This window comes from Mastigoproctus giganteus, chromosome 11 (genome assembly GCF_048544385.1).
Source record: "Mastigoproctus giganteus isolate SK-2022 chromosome 11, ASM4854438v1, whole genome shotgun sequence".
In the NCBI taxonomy this organism is placed as follows: Eukaryota; Metazoa; Arthropoda; class Arachnida; order Uropygi; family Thelyphonidae; genus Mastigoproctus; species Mastigoproctus giganteus.
Genome location: NC_143585.1, coordinates 81,244,636 through 81,261,469, shown reverse-complemented (window position 1 = coordinate 81,261,469; position 16,834 = coordinate 81,244,636). Strand labels below are relative to the sequence as shown.

The following is a 16,834-nucleotide window of genomic DNA, read 5'->3' as shown; positions in this document are numbered from 1 at the left end:
AAGGTCATCTGGATAGCACCTTCGGGTGAGGGAAGCGCATAGGATGATAGGTTGAATGTCGTTTTGTTTTATTAATTATTATTATTTATTTATATATATATATTTTTTTTATCATTGTTTTATTCGGATTTTTTTTTTTTTTTTTTTTGGCTGGTGCAGCATAAGCCATAGGCTTTCTTGCACCATGTGGCCATTACTAATACTAATACTAAATACTAAAAAGAATTTAAAACACGTTTTAAATTCTTTGTGTGTCATTTCATTACATGTGAAAGCTCTGAATTGCAAGCTCCAAAAAAATCATAAAGTGTTTTGCCATTTTATTTACTTAATTGTCATATTATAACATAATTTAAAAGTAAATTAAATTAAAATATTTAATTTAAATATTTTAAAAACGAATTTTAAAAAGTGTAACTAGAGTTCTAGTTACACTCGTAGTTTTTAATTTAAATTAAGATAGAGATTTTGTAGGTTACTACTTAATACGGCAGACTTTTGATTTACCAGGATCAGATTAACCGGGACACTTCAAGATTCCAAATAAAAAAATAAAAAATAAAAAAATAACCAGAAATCATAAAATTTAAGTAATAACTAGAATAGGTATAAACATATATTTTGCAAGTCATAAATAAGTGACAAGAAGTGGCATTATAAGTCGTCACTGGGAGATTAATGTACCTATTATCTTGCAACCCCCTCTGCCTTCACACCCGCCGCTAAAAAAAAAAGAAGAAAAAAAAAAAGACCAAATGTTTAGTTTCTTTTAGTGCGTCACTTCGATTGTTGTGTTCCATTGCACCTCAAAAACACAAATTTTGTTTCATTATTTATGTCAGGGATGTCGAAATTTTTTTTATAGTAAATTTTTTTTTTTGTATAGAACTTGCGAAAATGATAGGTAAACGCAAAAGAATTGTGCTTTCAGTTAAACAAAAACTTGAAATTATTCAAAAGTTTGAAAATGGTGCATCCGTTAAATCTTTGATTAACCATTATAATGGTGACCAAACTATACAGGACATTGTAAAAATAAAGGGAAGCTATTAGATTTAAAATCAACATCGCAAAAAATAAAGGGATGCATCGTATTGGACACACGAGTAGTACGTCGTAAGTTTTTTCATTTTTTATCTATCGCCATATTTTTTACGTAGGTTTTTTCTGGGCATTTTTCGATACGGTAAGTCCCCGACTTAAGCAACTAAAGATTTACGTAAATTTGTTTTCACTCAATTTTTTTTTTTTTTTTTTTTTAGAATTGTAAAATTTAAAACAACAACAACAAAAAAAAATAATAATAATAAGCAATCAATAACGACGATCACGGCACACACAAATTGCACAAGTGAGATCGGAGTAACAAGGAAAAAAAGAGAAGATTCTTACAATTATTTATGGGTTTTTTTTTTTTTGGTTGTTTTTATATGACTGAAGATTTTAGTGAAGTAATAGATTGCGCTTACAGAAAAATAATAATAATAAGCAATCAATAACGACGATCACGGCACACACAAATTGCACAAGTGAGATCGGAGTAACAAGGAAAAAAAGAGAAGATTCTTACAATTATTTATGGGTTTTTTTTTTGTTTTTTTTTATATGACTGAAGATTTTAGTGAAGTAATAGATTGCGCTTACAGAAACGCTCAATAAAACGGAAAGTGCAAATTGTTTTTATTGTTTTTTGTTAACCTCCAGAAATGTGCTTTAATAAAATGTGAGCTCGCACTGGATAATAATAGTGAGTTTTCGCCTTAACCCTGTGAAGTTCTTTACAGAAAATTTCATTTTGACCGTTATCACGGTACCGACTAAGAGAATAAGTGACAGCAGTACTAGTACATCTACCAACAAAAAAAAAAAGTGATCGATTTGGATCAGAAAATTAAACTAATAAGAATGTATGAAAATGGTCAAACATTAACAAGTATCGCGGTGAATTCAGATTTGTCAATAATAATATAGTAGCAGTATGTTATCAGTCATTCCCGAGTTACGTAAAACTCGACGAAATAAGAAGTCCTGGAATGTATCTCTTACGTATGTCGGAGACTTCTGTATTTTTGGATTAACCGGGAAATCGATTATCCGGGATTTGTTTTTTACCATTTATCCCGGAAAATCGAGAGTCTACTGTATGTGTAAAACTGTTGTTTCTTCCAGCCATTGTTATAAATAGAGCGAGTGGTAGGGAATTCAAATTTTTAATTGTGGTAAATAGGTAGCTCTAACAAAAAACTAGATAGTGTAATATGTATCACTGAGCATATCCGAAACGGCACGGCTGGTGGGGTGCTCATGGTTAGCCATGGTTAGTACCTACCGAAAGTGGTCCGAGGATGGGAAACCCACAAATTGCTGGTGCAGTGTTGAGCGACCACAGCTCATCGTTGCTCAAAGTCAGCAAAGACTCTCCTGGAAGGATGACTGTGGCTCAACTTGCAGTTAATTGGAATGTGTCACAACACACAGTGCATCGAACCCTGCTGGAAATGAAGCTGCATAGCCGCAGGCCACTCCGAGTGCCCATGCTAACCACGGTTCACCGGCGACAGTGCCTACAACGGGCACGCGAGCATTGAAACTGGACCTTGAGTGATTGAAAGAAGGTCTTCTGGTCCGATAAATCAAGTTTCCTGTTGCACCATGTGGACGGCCAGGTACATGTGTGCTGTTTACCTGGGGAAGTGATGGTGCCTGGATGCACTGTGGGACAAAAACAAGCCAGTGGCAGCTGTGTCATGCTTTGGGCGATGTTCTGCTGGGATACCCTGGGTCCAGTCATCCATGTGCTGGGCACTCTGATGTCTTTCACTGCTGACCAGGTACACCCTTTCATGGCAACGGTCTTCCCGTCTGGCGGTGCCATCTTTCGGCAGGATAATGCGCCATGCCACACTGCCTGGATTGTTCGAGACTGGTTTGCGGAACATGAGGAAGACTTCCAGGTATTGCCCTGGCCTCCAAATTCCACAGACATCAATCCCATCGAGCATCTATGGTTTGTGTTGGAACAGTAACTCCAATCTGCAGCATTTCAAACATGGACCTTACAGAAGTTAAAGGATCTTCTGGTTACATGTTGGTACCAGATACCATAAGAGACATTTAGAAATCTTGTGGCATCCAAGCCTCACTGGGTATGAGCTATTTTGGCTGCACGGGGAGGACCAACATCATATTAGGCAGGTGGTCAATGTTTTGGCTCATCAGTGTATATATGTTAAAGAGAACAAAAACATGGTTATATCACTAAAGCTACTGAATTGAAACTAGGTATATGTGCATCGTTTACTTAGGGAAGTGATGGCACCTGGATACCCTGGGTCCAATCATCCATGTGCTGAAGACTCTGACGTCTACCACCTAAGGAAGTGCATCCAGTTGGCATGCCTGGACAGTGCAATACTGAGGCTGTTTGGTGTGACATAAACACTAGGAAAGGAAAAATGGGAGTAGGAGTGTGTTATAGGCCTAATGACTCTGATGAGTACAATGAACAGTTGTGCGCAGAGGAACAGAGTAGGCCAGTAAATCAGAATGTCTTTTAATGGGAGATTTTAACTTTTCAGATACTGACTGGAACTTGTGGGTTGGTCACTCGCATGCAAGCAAGACTTTGTGGATTTTTTGGAGGATTGTTTTCTACAGCAACACATTCAAGGGGAAACCAGAGTGAGTAATATTCTTGCTTATCAGCATTGATTATTCATGCATTAAGAATTTAAAAGTAAAGGAATCACTAGGTGACAGTGATTACAGTGTAGTGACATGGAATTTACTTAAAGATGTAACTACCATCAAGAGAAAAGGGAAGGGTTTTTTGTTTTCGTAAAGGTGACTACAGTGGTCTCAGAAAGTTTTCAAATTCTATACAGTGAGATCAACTGATGATGTTACCAACGGTGAATTCTAAATGGGAAGCCTTCAGGGACAATCTTGGAGGCTACTAGCCTTTTCATACCAACTAAGAAATACTCTTAAGGTTCAGGCCTAAATGGATGTCAGATGAATTAATGAAGCTCGTAGGAGAGAAGAAAAGTGCATGGGATGCATATAAATTATCAGGTGACACAGAAGCCTATGGCAGATATAAGCTAATCTGTAATCAAGTCACAAAGGAAGTTAGGCAGGCAAAGGCAGATTACGAAAAATCTTTGGCAGAGGATGCAAAGAAAAACAGCAAAGAGTTCTTTACTTATGTAAACTTAAGAATGAAGAGGATGAATCAGATTGGTCCACTTAACATAGACTACTGATGATCCTGCTGAAGTAGCTGATAAGCTGAATGAGTATTTTGCATCTACAAGGCACCTCCTTAGCCAGGTGAGCAGGAGCAGCGATGCATAGCACATGCTTCTTGATTAGACTGGGGTTCAAGCCCATGACCACCAAATACAGAGGATGCAGAAAGGTCAGGGAATGACCACCGCATATCCCTGGAGAAATATGGCCTTAGTTGCTAATGCTCCTAAAAACCAAATAACTAACAAACAAACAAACAAACAAACAAGGCATCTACATTCACACATCAGGATTTATTCAAGGAAGGGAAAGCCAGAGGTTTATCAAATTCTAACAGGGAGCGAGCTAAGTTGTTGTTGTTGTTTGGTTTTTAGGAGCATTAGCAACTAACGCCATATTGCTCCAGGGATATGCGGTGGTCATTCCCTGACCTTCCCGCATCCTCCATATTTGGTGGTCACGAGCTCAAATCCCGGTCTAATCAAGAAGTGGGTGCTATGCACTACTGCTCTTGCCCACCTGGCTATGGAGGCGCCAGGGAGCAAAGTGTTTTGTAATAACTGAGAGAAAAGTGGAGGAGAAATTGTTGAAGTTAAACATAAAAAATGCACCTGGGGCAGATGGAATCTATCCAGTTATATCGTTAGGAGACAGCAAGGGTAGTAAGTAAATCATTGCCCATAATTATGAGAGCATCCTTAGAGTCAGAAGAGGTTCCATGAACTAGAGAGGTGCAAATGTATCCAAAATTCACAAAGGGGATGCAAAGGGTGGCACAAATAATTACTGACCTGTTAACTTAACTTCTGTTCCGGGGGAAATAATGGAGTCACTGGTTAAAGAGGTAACACAGGATCACCTAGACAAGACTGCAGTAATAGTTCAGACAAAGCATGAGTTTGTTAAGGGGAAGTCTTGTCTGACCAATTTGATTGGATACTATGATGTAGTCACAAAGGAACTGGATGCAAAAAATAATTCTGATAAGTCTATCATATACTTGGATTTCAGGAAAGCTTTTAATACTGTTGCACATGGAAGATTATTGTACAAATTGGAGCGGTATGGCATTAAGAGCAAGTTGCTGCAATGGATAAAGGGATGGTTAAGTAGGAGAGGGCAGAGAGTGTAAATAAATGGACACTGCTCTATGTGACTAATTTTATTAGTGGAGTCCACCAGGGTTCTGTGGTAGGCCCATTGTTGTTTTGTGTATTTATCAATGATATCAGAATTAATGTCCAAGTTTGCAGATGATACAAAGGTTGGCAGGGTTGTTAATGACAGTAAAGACAGTATGATACTGCAACAGGATCTAGAAAAGTTAGGCAGATTGGCTGAGAAGTGGCAACTGAAGTTTAACATTGACAAATGCAAAATACTGCATATGGGTAGCAGTAACTCACAAGAAACATACCAACTGTGTGGTACTAAACTGAGGGAGGTGGAGAATGAAAAAGACCTGGGGGTAACTGTGTAGTCAGATATGAAGTTCTCTGGACAGTGCAGATGGGCTGCCAGAGCAGGTCATGGAGTCTTGTCAGTGATATTATAGCAATTTTGCTACCAGAGACAAGGGATTGATTTTCCTTTTGTATAATGCAATGGTCAGGTCACTCCTTGAGTACTGCATACAGCTCAGGAGTCCTGAGTCGGGATTAAATTTGAAACTGTCTACAATTCTGCCCAGACACGATAGGAGGGAGTACAAGATGAGAGCCAATTTGGCCCTAGAGAGGTTGTGCAAGGCTCATGGGGTAGAATTTTTCTCAGTGTGGTCTGTGTTTGTTAATAGGAGAGACTGCTTCTACAGGGATGGGATACACTTAAATAGAAGGGATGCAAGAGTGTTTGCTGATGCTATCGAGGCAGTGTTAGGTGGGTCAGAAAACTGTTAGCTTGGGTGGATTCCCAGACTAAAAGGTTAGTGACAGAGGTGAAAGTGATTCTTGCACTGCTTCTATTAGAATGAAAAGTGGCCTGGAGGGTGGGTTGCTAAGATTTTCAAGGAATGGTGGAAGTCATCATGAAACAAATAAATGCATGGGCCGTGTTAGGGTAACTAAGAATAGGTGCATGTATACTTGCATGAACACCAATGCTTGGAGTATAATAAATAAATTTGATGAATTTGAAGTGCTGGTCAAGACATCAAAGATGTGGTGTCACACAGATATAAGGAATGCAGAATTTGAATTTGGGGAGTACGATGAATACAAAAAGGATAGACAGGACAGGAAGGAAAGAGGGACTATGCTGTTAATTAAGAAACATAAAATATAAGGAAGTGCATCCAGTTGATATAAGCGGACAGTGCAATGTTGAATAAGTGTTGGTGTGACATAAGCACTAGGAAACAAAAATGAGTATGTGTATTATAGGCCTAATGACTGTGATGAACAATTGTACAGAGAAATAGAGTGAGCCACTAAATCAGACTGTATTATAATGGGGATTTTAACTTCCCAGATATTGACTGGAACTAGTGGATTGGTCACTCACACACTAGCAAGACTTTTGTTGTGGATTTATTGGATGATTGTTTTCTGCAGCTGCCAGAGACATCAGGGGGGGGCAATACTTTTGATCTGACTTTCAGCAGTGATTATTCGTGCATTAAGAATTTGCAGATAAAAGAACCACTAGATGGCAGTGATCACAGTGTACCGATATAGGATTTATTCAAAGATATAATTACCATCAGGGATAAAGGGAAGGGTTTTTGTTTTCATTAAGGTGACTAGAGTGGTCTCATACTTTTTAAATTCTATATAGTATGACCAACCGATGATGTTACCAACAGCAAATTCTAAATGGAAATAATTCAAGGAATTAATCATGGAAGCTACTAGGCTTTTAAAACCGATTAAGAAACACTGTTCAAGGTTTAGGCCTAGGTGAATATCAGATGAATTAATCAGACTCGTGGCAGAGAAGAAATATTCATGAGATGCATATAATTTATCAGGCAACATAGAAGCCTATGGTAGATATAAGCTAGTCTGTATTCAAGTCACAGAAGAGGTTAGGCAAGCAAAGGCAGATTACGAGAAATCTTTGGCAAAGGATGCTAAGAAAAACAGCAAGGATTTCTTTACTTATAAAAATTCCAAAAGAAGGAAGCAGATGAATCAGACTGGTCCACTTGATATCAGTGGTTTGACTGTTGATGATCCTGCTCAGATAGCCAACAAACTGAAGGAGTATTTTGCTTCTACATTTACATGCGAGGAATTCTTTAGGGAAGTGGAGAACAGAAGCTTATTAAACTCTAACAGGGAGCTAAATGATTTTGTAATAACTGAGAGCAAAGCAGAGGAGAAATTGTTGAAGGTAAACATAAGAAAGGCACCTGGGTGGATGGGATCTATCCAGTTTTATTAAAGCAGGTGGTAAAGGAAGTAAGCAAACCTTAGCCATAATTATGAGAGCATCTTTGGACTCAGGGAACTTCCCCATGGACTGGAGATGTGCAAATGTATTCGCAATTCACAAAGGTGGGATCAAAGGGTGACACGAGTAATTACAGACCTGTTAGTTTAACTTCTGTTCCAGGGAAAGTAATGGACTCACTGGTTAAAGAAGCATTGCAGCATCATCTAGAAAAGACTGCAGTAATAATTCAGACACAGCATGGGTTTGTTAAGGGAAAGTCTTGTCTGACAAATTTGATTGGATACTATGATGTAGTTACAAAGGAACTCAATGCAAAAATCATTTTGATTTCATATAATTGGATTTCGGGAAAGTTTTTCATACTGTTGCACATGGAAAAACTACTGTACAAATTGGAGCAGCATGGTATTAAAGGCAAGTTGCTACAATAGATATAAGTATGGTTGAGTGGGAGAACACAGAATGATGATCAATTGACACTGCTCTTCCTGGACTAATGTTATTAGTCAAGTCCCGCCCCCAGGGTTCAATGTTTGGCCCACTGTTGTTTTGTATATTTATCAATGATATTGATGAAGGTATATCAGGTTTAATGTCCAAGTATGTTACAAAGGCTGGCAGGGTTGTTAGTGACAGTAATGGCAGTGTGCTAGTCCAACAGGATTCATAAAAGTTGGGCAGATGGGATGAGGTGGCAACTGAAGTTTAACATTGACAAATGCAAAGTACTGCATATGGGTAGAAGTAACCACCAGAGAAACATAACAACTCTGTGGTACTACACTTAAGATGATAGAAAATGAAAAAGACCTGGGAGTAATTGTGCAGTCAGATATGGTTTTCTGAGCAATACAGACAGGCTGCCAGAGCAGGGGTATTGTCAATGATATATAGGAATTTTGCTAGTATGGAAAAGGAGGTGATTATCTTTTTGTATAAGGCAATGATCAGGCCTTGTCTTGAGTACTGCGTAATGGTCTGGAAGCCTCATTCCAGGAAGGATGTACAGTTGCTTGAGTGAGTACAGAGAAGGACAAGATTGGTGAGAGAAATGAAGGGGTCCTCTTACCAAGAAAGGATTAAGTTCTGCAAACTGCAGGCAGCTGGAGACTAGGCACCTGCAAGGTGATCTGCTTGAGCTGTATAAATCCTTGAATGGGTTGAACACGCTGAATTCTGATGGGATTATTCCGCTTGCTCAGATGATATAATTACTGTCTGAAGTAGAAGTAACTGATGTATCAGACACCAGTTTATTTATTATCATTTGATTCCATTTTTTCAACTTCTAGATAAGAATTCCAGACAATTTATTCTAGAATTTTTTCAAAATTTCCACAGGATTTTTGGTTCAGCTCACACAGCTTCAGGCTAAAAATTGCAATCTTCTCCTCCTCCTCTGATTTTCAAAGCTATTTGCATGCTGCTATCTATTAATATTTTATCTATTATTAGTTGAAAACACAGATAAGAGGTAACAGCATATGCATTAACATACACATCATTTGAAACAACCTTCAAAAAGCAATCAGCTGAATCCCAATAGAGTTTCGCTCTTTGTTTACTGCAATTTAACCAGTATATGCCTAGCATTTGCTGATAATTTTTGGTAAAACTTTGTCCTAAGCAAGTTTTATCATAACGTGTAATCTTCCCTTGCTCACTTTAATGGACTTAAAATTCTCCTTACATGCTCAATCTCATTAACAATGTCATTAAGAAATCTAGCTGTACAATGTGGTATGCACAAAAAGTGAAAGTTCAGTAACATCGGGCTATACCAAACATAATTTAATGCTTATAGGTGCATTTTTACCGAAGTCTCTGGCAAACACTGTTTAGTGGGGAGAAGAGGAATGACACTATATAGACGGTTACGCAATGTTAATATAATACAAAAATTACAGTTCACAGACGTTCATGGGTACTAAGTGAGGGTAGCACTATATTGGGGTGGACTATATCAAGATGTGAATATATATGAATTTCAGCATAAACTAAATAAGCCACAGCTTGGGGTGTCACTATCAGTGGAGGTGCTCAGAAATGTAAATATCTTGCCCCATTAAAATTGCAGTATGCAATAAAATAATGCATACCATTAAGTGTGATTTATATAGTATATTAGCATCTAAGGTCAGACTGTACTGTGTATGTTTATAGATCATACCTGCATGTTATGCACATTAAAAAAAAAACTGGAATAACACATGGGGGCACTTACTTCCTCTGCCTAAGATTGACTAATAGTCCTGGCATAAGTCTTTAAGAATCCTTCCAATCTCCAAAGGAATTCAAACCCAGACTGAACAAATAGATTTAAACCTAGGCCTCTCTCAACAAAATAATTCAAACACAAACCAAAAAAAAAAAAAAAAAACTATACTATTGCAAAGAACACTGAATCCTATGATTTTTGTATTTCAGTATTTTATCAACCACACATACACTATGTAGAAACAGTGAGATGAATGGCAAAAGGGTTGAAAAAAAAAACTAAGGAACTATGAGAAAAGCAAATTGCAAAATTTTGAAAATTAAATATATTAAAAAGATTATTGTTACAAATATATTAAAATTTTAATATATTTGTAAATTATATATTAAAAATATATATACTATTATACTTTTACATTTGTTAATTTTTGTGATTAGCCATTCCTTAATTGACCTCATGATCATCCCTATGACCCAAACAAGATTTTTCATTTACAAATCTGTATTGTGATCTATTTAGAATATTATACTTCTGAAGATCTTTTCATGCATTTTTGACCACAGACACCATGAATTTTCCCTGCCACTGAGGTTAAACTAACTGGTCTACAGTTATTCATCTGATCTGTAGACAATGCTCTTCTCCCCCTGTGTACTGATGAGATCTTGGCACTTCTCCAATTCAAGAGAATTACCCATGAATCTAACAATAACCTTGTAATTAATCCTAAAAGTTTGGCATATTCCTCTGCAGCCTCTTTCAATATGACTTGGTAAAAAATATAAATACCTGAGGTAAAATTTTACCAAGTCATTTTACCAATGACTTGGTAAAAAATATAAATACTTACCCATTTTCAAATTCAGTATGTTTTCTTAGTCTCTCTCTCTCATGTAATATATTCTACAATGCCTGGGTATATTAACACAATATTTACACTCCAAAAGGAACTTTCTGCTGTGAAGATCAATAGAAAGTATCTATTCCACTCACCAGTGACATCTGCTGGATTTTCTATGATTATGTATGATGCTTGATTATGTGCAATTCTTTAGGATTTTCTAGAAATCTTTGTAATTTTCTTTTTTTTCTTATCCTTGCCTTATAAGCTATAATGGACTTCGTGTACTACAAGTCTATTGTAGATGTAACCTAATTATAGTGCTTAGTGTCTCATACAGTAAAGATTATATATATATAATAATTTTAATCATATTTGTTATATGAATTAAAAATTCAGTTATATTGAGTCTTTTCTTTAATTTCATTCAAGGCAGGGTGAATGTGGCCAGGTTTACCATTTACCATACCCAGGTTCACAATTTACCACACCCTAGTTACAAACATCTATTATTAACAAATACAAACGTATAATTGGTAATCGATACATAGATCAAAATCACCTGGAAAGAATTTTAATTTCATTAAAATGGAGTTATTCTAATACATAATTACACAGAATGGATAAAATTTTTACATACCCATGCAACATTCACATAATCATTCTCTCCTAGTGTAGTCAGCAAGGTTTTAACTGCAATTTTCATAAGTTGCATTGTCTGTCCATGCATACTCCCACTCCTTAAAAATGAATTAAATAAATTAATGAGACGAAAGAAAAACTTATTAATTAAAATAAAAGATTATAAACATTCCTAAAATTCCTTCCAAGTTGTCACCACAAGATGGGCAGTCTCATTCTTTTGGATGGTATGAAATCACTTCCCTTTCATCTTCATTTTTAACTTCTCAAATAGATAGAATACCAGAGCCATATCTGATGACTGGGGAGTGACCTTAGTAATAAACTTTTGCAAAAGAAATCTTTGAACAATTAATGGGGAATGGCAAGTCGTGCAAAAAAATCACTTTTTTTTCCCATTAAAAGTCTGGTCTGACCCATAAAATTCTTTGTGACAATCATTCCAAAACTTTTAAATAAAATTTGCATTTGTGGTTCTTCCTTCTGGAACAAATTCCATGTGAATGATTTCTACAGTATTGAAAAAAAAAATTATAACATAGTTTTGCTTTTCAATTTTTGGAACTGAAATTTTTTTGATCAAGATGACTGTGCTCTACTCACAGCTTTGATATTCAGTCTGTGGGTTGTATTCAAAACACAAACTCATCTTCAGTAAAAATCAAATGAATCTAAAAAAATACAAGGATTAGCTATTAGCCATTTCCAAAAAAAATTTACATTCTGGTGTTTTTAATTTTCCATTAATGAATGTGGTACAAATTGTTTATTCATTCAAATTATCTGCTAAAATGGTCCTTATCATGTCTTTTCCAATATCAAGCTTGATTGCCAATGTTTGAAGACCCAAACAGTGATCTTCAAATTAAATGATGAATGCGATCAACCATTTCTGTCATTTTTGCAACAACAACAAGTCTACCACTTCTTGGTTCATTTTCTCAGTAATCTTGATCCTCTTTAAATCAATAACAACAATAAACTGGTGTTCAGGATAAATGCTCATTATTATAAACAGTTTTTAATGTGTTCATTCCCACCAGCACTTTTTACAAGCTTAATACAAAATTAATATCATAATGCTGTTCCATTGTGAACTTAAGATGTTTTTTACATGCTTTTACAAATCTGGGGATGGCAATTGTAAGGGAAATGCATTCAAAAGAGGGAATATCAATGCTTCACATGGGGGATGTCTAAAGCATTTTATTAAAAAATAAAATATCCATAAAACAAAATTATACATTTTGAACAATTAAACTTTACACCAGCCGGTATTCAAATAAACAAATTCCAATCCTGTAACTAAAACACTTTATTTACAATAAAATAAAATAAAATATATAGTAGTCTAAAACTGATGTGATTTAATTTACAATAAAATACAAAATATATAAAATATGATGATAAAAGCGATAAAAACAGTAATAAAATACCGTAACAACTGTAGCTTTCGGAGATAGCGATCTCCTTTCTCAACAGCATATTTCTGCTGTGCGGCAACATCCTTAAATAGCAGATCCACGGCACTTGTCACATGGCCTCGGGAGTAAGGCGGAATTTCCCATTTATGTACCGGAACAGGAAATGGCTCGGGAGCACGCTAGCTGAAACCGTTCATCTCGCCCAAAAACCACGGTTTCAAAGAGGGGATGTAAGCGTACACCCTTGTCTCTATTAATGGAATTGCTAACTGCCCCAATACATAAACTCTCAAGCCATTTACGGTCCCAGAACCCCTGTGCATGATCCGTGATGACAGCATCCTCCGGGGAGATTTGATGTTGCTTCTCCCAGAAATGTTCTGCCATGGCAGACTTCCCATAGTTTGCGGACTTTATTGCATTCATATGCTCCCCTTGTAAACTCCTCTGACATTGCAGTTGTCCCAGAGTTTAAACAGAAAATGAAGGAATAGAAGGGGAGCATATGAATTCAATAAAGTCTGCAAACTATGGGAAGTCTGCCGTGGCAGAACATTTCTGGGAGAAGCAACATCAAATCTCCCCGGAGGATGCTGTCATCACGGATCATGCACAGGGGTTCTGGGACCGTAAATGGCTTGAGAGTTTACATATTGGGGCAGTTGCCAATTCCATTAATAGAGACATACACTTACATCCCCTCTTTGAAACTGTGGTTTTTGGGCAAGATGAACAGTTTCAGCTAGTGCGCTCCCGAGCCATTTCCGGTTCCGGTACATAAATGGGAAATTCCGGCCTTACTCCAGAGGCCATGTGACGAGTGCCGTGGATCTGCTATTTAAGGATGTGCCGCACAGCAGAAATATGCTGTTGAGAAAGGAGATCGCTATCTCCGAAAGCTACAGTTGTTACGGTATTTTATTAAATGTTTTTATCGCTTTTATCATCATATTTTATATATTTTGTATTTTATTGTAAATTAAATCACATCAGTTTTAGACTACTATATATTTTATTTTATTTCACTTAATTTAATTTTATACACTCACATTTTATTTTATTTTATTGTAAATAAAGTGTTTTAGTTGCAGGATTGGAATTTATTTATTTGAATACCGGCTGGTGTAAAGTTTAATTGTTCAATATAATGAGACATATGGCAGAGAAGAAAAATGCATGGGATACATACAAATTAATGGGTGACATGGTAGCCTATGATAGATATAAGTTGGTCTGTAACCAAGTCACAAAGGAGATTAGGCAGGCAAAGGCAGATTATGAGAAATCCTTGGCAAAGGATGCAAAGAAAAACAGAAAAGAGTTCTTCACCTATTTAAACTCAAGAAGGAAAGGGATGAATCAGATTGGTCCACTGGATGTTGATGGTTCAACAGTTGAGGATCCAGCTCAGGTGGCTAACAATCTAAACGAGTATTTTGCATCTACATTCACACATGAGGAGTTATTCAGGAAGGGGAATGTCGTAGGTGAAGTAAACATTGGCAGTGAGCTAGATGATTTTCTAATAACTGAGAGGAAAGTGGAGGAGAAATTGTTGAGGATAAACATAAAAAAGGCACACGGGGTGGATGGGATCTATCCAGTTATATTAAAGGAAGCAGCAAAGGAAGTAAGCAAACCCCTAGCCGTAATTATGAGAGCTTCTTTGGACTCAGGGGAGGTACCCATGGACTGGAGATGTGCAAATGTAACCCCAATTCACAAAGGAGGATCAAAGGCTGACACAAGTAATTATAGACCTGTTAGTTTAACTTCGGTTCCAGGAAAATTAATGGAGGCACTGGTTAAAGAAGCACTGCAGGATCATCTGGACAAGAATTCAGTTATAGCTCAGACACAGCATGGTTTTGTTAAGGGCAGGTCTTCTCTGACCAATTTGACTGGATACTATGATGTAGTCACAAAAGAACTGGATGCAGGGAATAACTTTGATATTATATATTTGGATCTTAGAAAGGCTTTTGATACTGTTGCGCATGGAAGACTGCTGCACAAATTGGAGAAGTGTGGCATTGGAGGCAAATTGCTGCTATGGATAAAGGGATGGTTGAGTGGCAGAAGACAGAGAGTGGTAATCAATGGACACTGCTCAACGTGGACTAATGTTATTAGTGGAGTTCCTCAGGGTTCAGTGTTGGGTCCATTGTTGTTTTCTGTATTTATAAATGATATTGATGATGGTGTATCAGGCTTAATGTCCAAGTTTGCAGACAATACCAAGGTTGGCAGGGTTGTTAAGGACACTACTGATACTATGCTGCTGCAACAGGATCTGGAAAGGTTGAACAGATGGGGCTGAGAGGTGGCAAATGAAGTTTAACATTGACAAATGTAAAGTACTACATATGGGAAACAGTAACCCCAGATCAATATATCAACTCTGTGGTACTACGCTGACAGTGGTAGAGAATGAAAAGGACCTGGGGGTAATTGTGCAGGCAGATATGAAGTTCTCTGAGCAGTGCAGACGAGCTGCAAGAGTAGCTCATGGTGTCTTGTCAATGATATACAGGAATTTTTCTAACAGGGACAGGGATGTGATTATTCCCTTGTATAAGGCATTGGTCAGGCCATACCTTGAGTACTGTATACAGGTCTGGAGGCCTCATTTCAAGAAGGATGTAGAGCTGCTGGAACGAGTACAGAGAAGGGCAACAAGATTAGTGAATGGAACAAAGGGTTGCTCTTACGAAGAAAGGCTTAAGTTTTGCAAATTACAGAGCCTGGAGACTAGGCATCGGCGAGGTGATCTGATAGAGGTGTATAAGGCTTTGAATGGCTTGAGCATGCTCAATGCCGATGGGATTCTTCCTCTTGCTCAGAATAATCACCTGAGAGGGCATAAATTCAAATTGAGGAAGGACGGATGTCGGATAGATGTGCGGAAATTTGCCTTTAGCCAGCGGACAGTTGGTTTGTGGAATAGACTCCCATCGCTTGTTGTTGAAGTTGATAGCCTAAACAAATTTAAGGCTCAGCTGGACAGGTATTTCGAACGAACGGAGGGGTGAAATGGGAGTAGTGGTTGTTTTTTTTTTTTTTTGGCTGATGCTGAATAAGCTTGCTTTCTTGCATCATATGCCTCTACTAATGCTTATGCTAATGCCTTGTAGGCCTATTTAGAGATATCCAAAATTAGACAAACAAACCTGACTGACATTCTAATGCATGGTTTATTTTTCTTTTATTGTGTGTTTTTAACTATAAATGAATTTATTTGTAAATTTTCTGTTTAAACTCTGGGACAACGGCAATGTCAGGAGTTTACAATTGAAATTTAATATTAGAAGATTGCTTTTTTTTTTTTGTCAGATGGATTTGAACCAAAGTCAATTCAAATGCATGGCATTCTGGAACAATGTTAACCAAGTTTACACTGCAGCAGAGTGTTAACCAAGTGAATGGTGCCTGAAATAGCTGACTCAGCTATTTCAGTTATCATGCAGTATCATGTTGTGCCTTCTCTAAATTAAATTTTTAAGAACAATTACAGACTGCTATTTTGATTACTGTAATTTTAGCCAAAGTACAGTATAGCTCATCACATTCCCCAGCAAATGATGGGAGAATTTCCCTCTATTAGAAATAAATGAATAAAAACAAGTTTTTTGTTTATATTATAGGATAACCAAAGAGGGGTGGAGGATTTTAAGATAAGAGAATACAGGAATATTATATTTTGTGGTATCATGCGTATTCAAATTGTGGAATTGGTTGTATTTTTGAAACAATGGTCAACTTGAAAGAAACCATAAAATCCGACTGTAGTAAAGGGGGTGGAAACTGTGCACTATCACTTGTTACAGCATGCAGTTTTAAAAATAAACTCTTTGAAACACAAACCTGGAAGGCAGTGGTGCTAATGTCACTGAATGGATGAGACTGTTCCTATACAGGTGATGCAGAAGTCTACAAGGAGCAAAGGCAAAAAAATTAACAGCAAAATATATATCAATATAGCACACACTGCTTTGGAAAATAGAGGATCATAGAATCTAAAAGGTAGGATAAAAGTAAAGCATATGATTTGAGCCAACAGAA

At 37.0% G+C, this 16,834-nt stretch overlaps 1 protein-coding gene across 3 annotated transcripts in view; it reads right to left on the bottom strand.

The window, feature by feature from the left end:
- LOC150078191 (voltage-dependent calcium channel subunit alpha-2/delta-2-like) overlaps positions 1 to 16,834 on the bottom strand; it is a 663,667-nt gene that overhangs the window by 524,021 nt on the left and 122,812 nt on the right. For all 3 annotated transcript variants that reach the window (XM_090384688.1, XM_090384689.1, XM_090384690.1), the window contains exon 7: positions 11,347 to 11,446. In XM_090384688.1, coding sequence (XP_090240814.1) covers positions 11,347 to 11,446 — 100 coding nt within the window. The remainder of the gene's footprint in view (positions 1 to 11,346; positions 11,447 to 16,834) is intronic.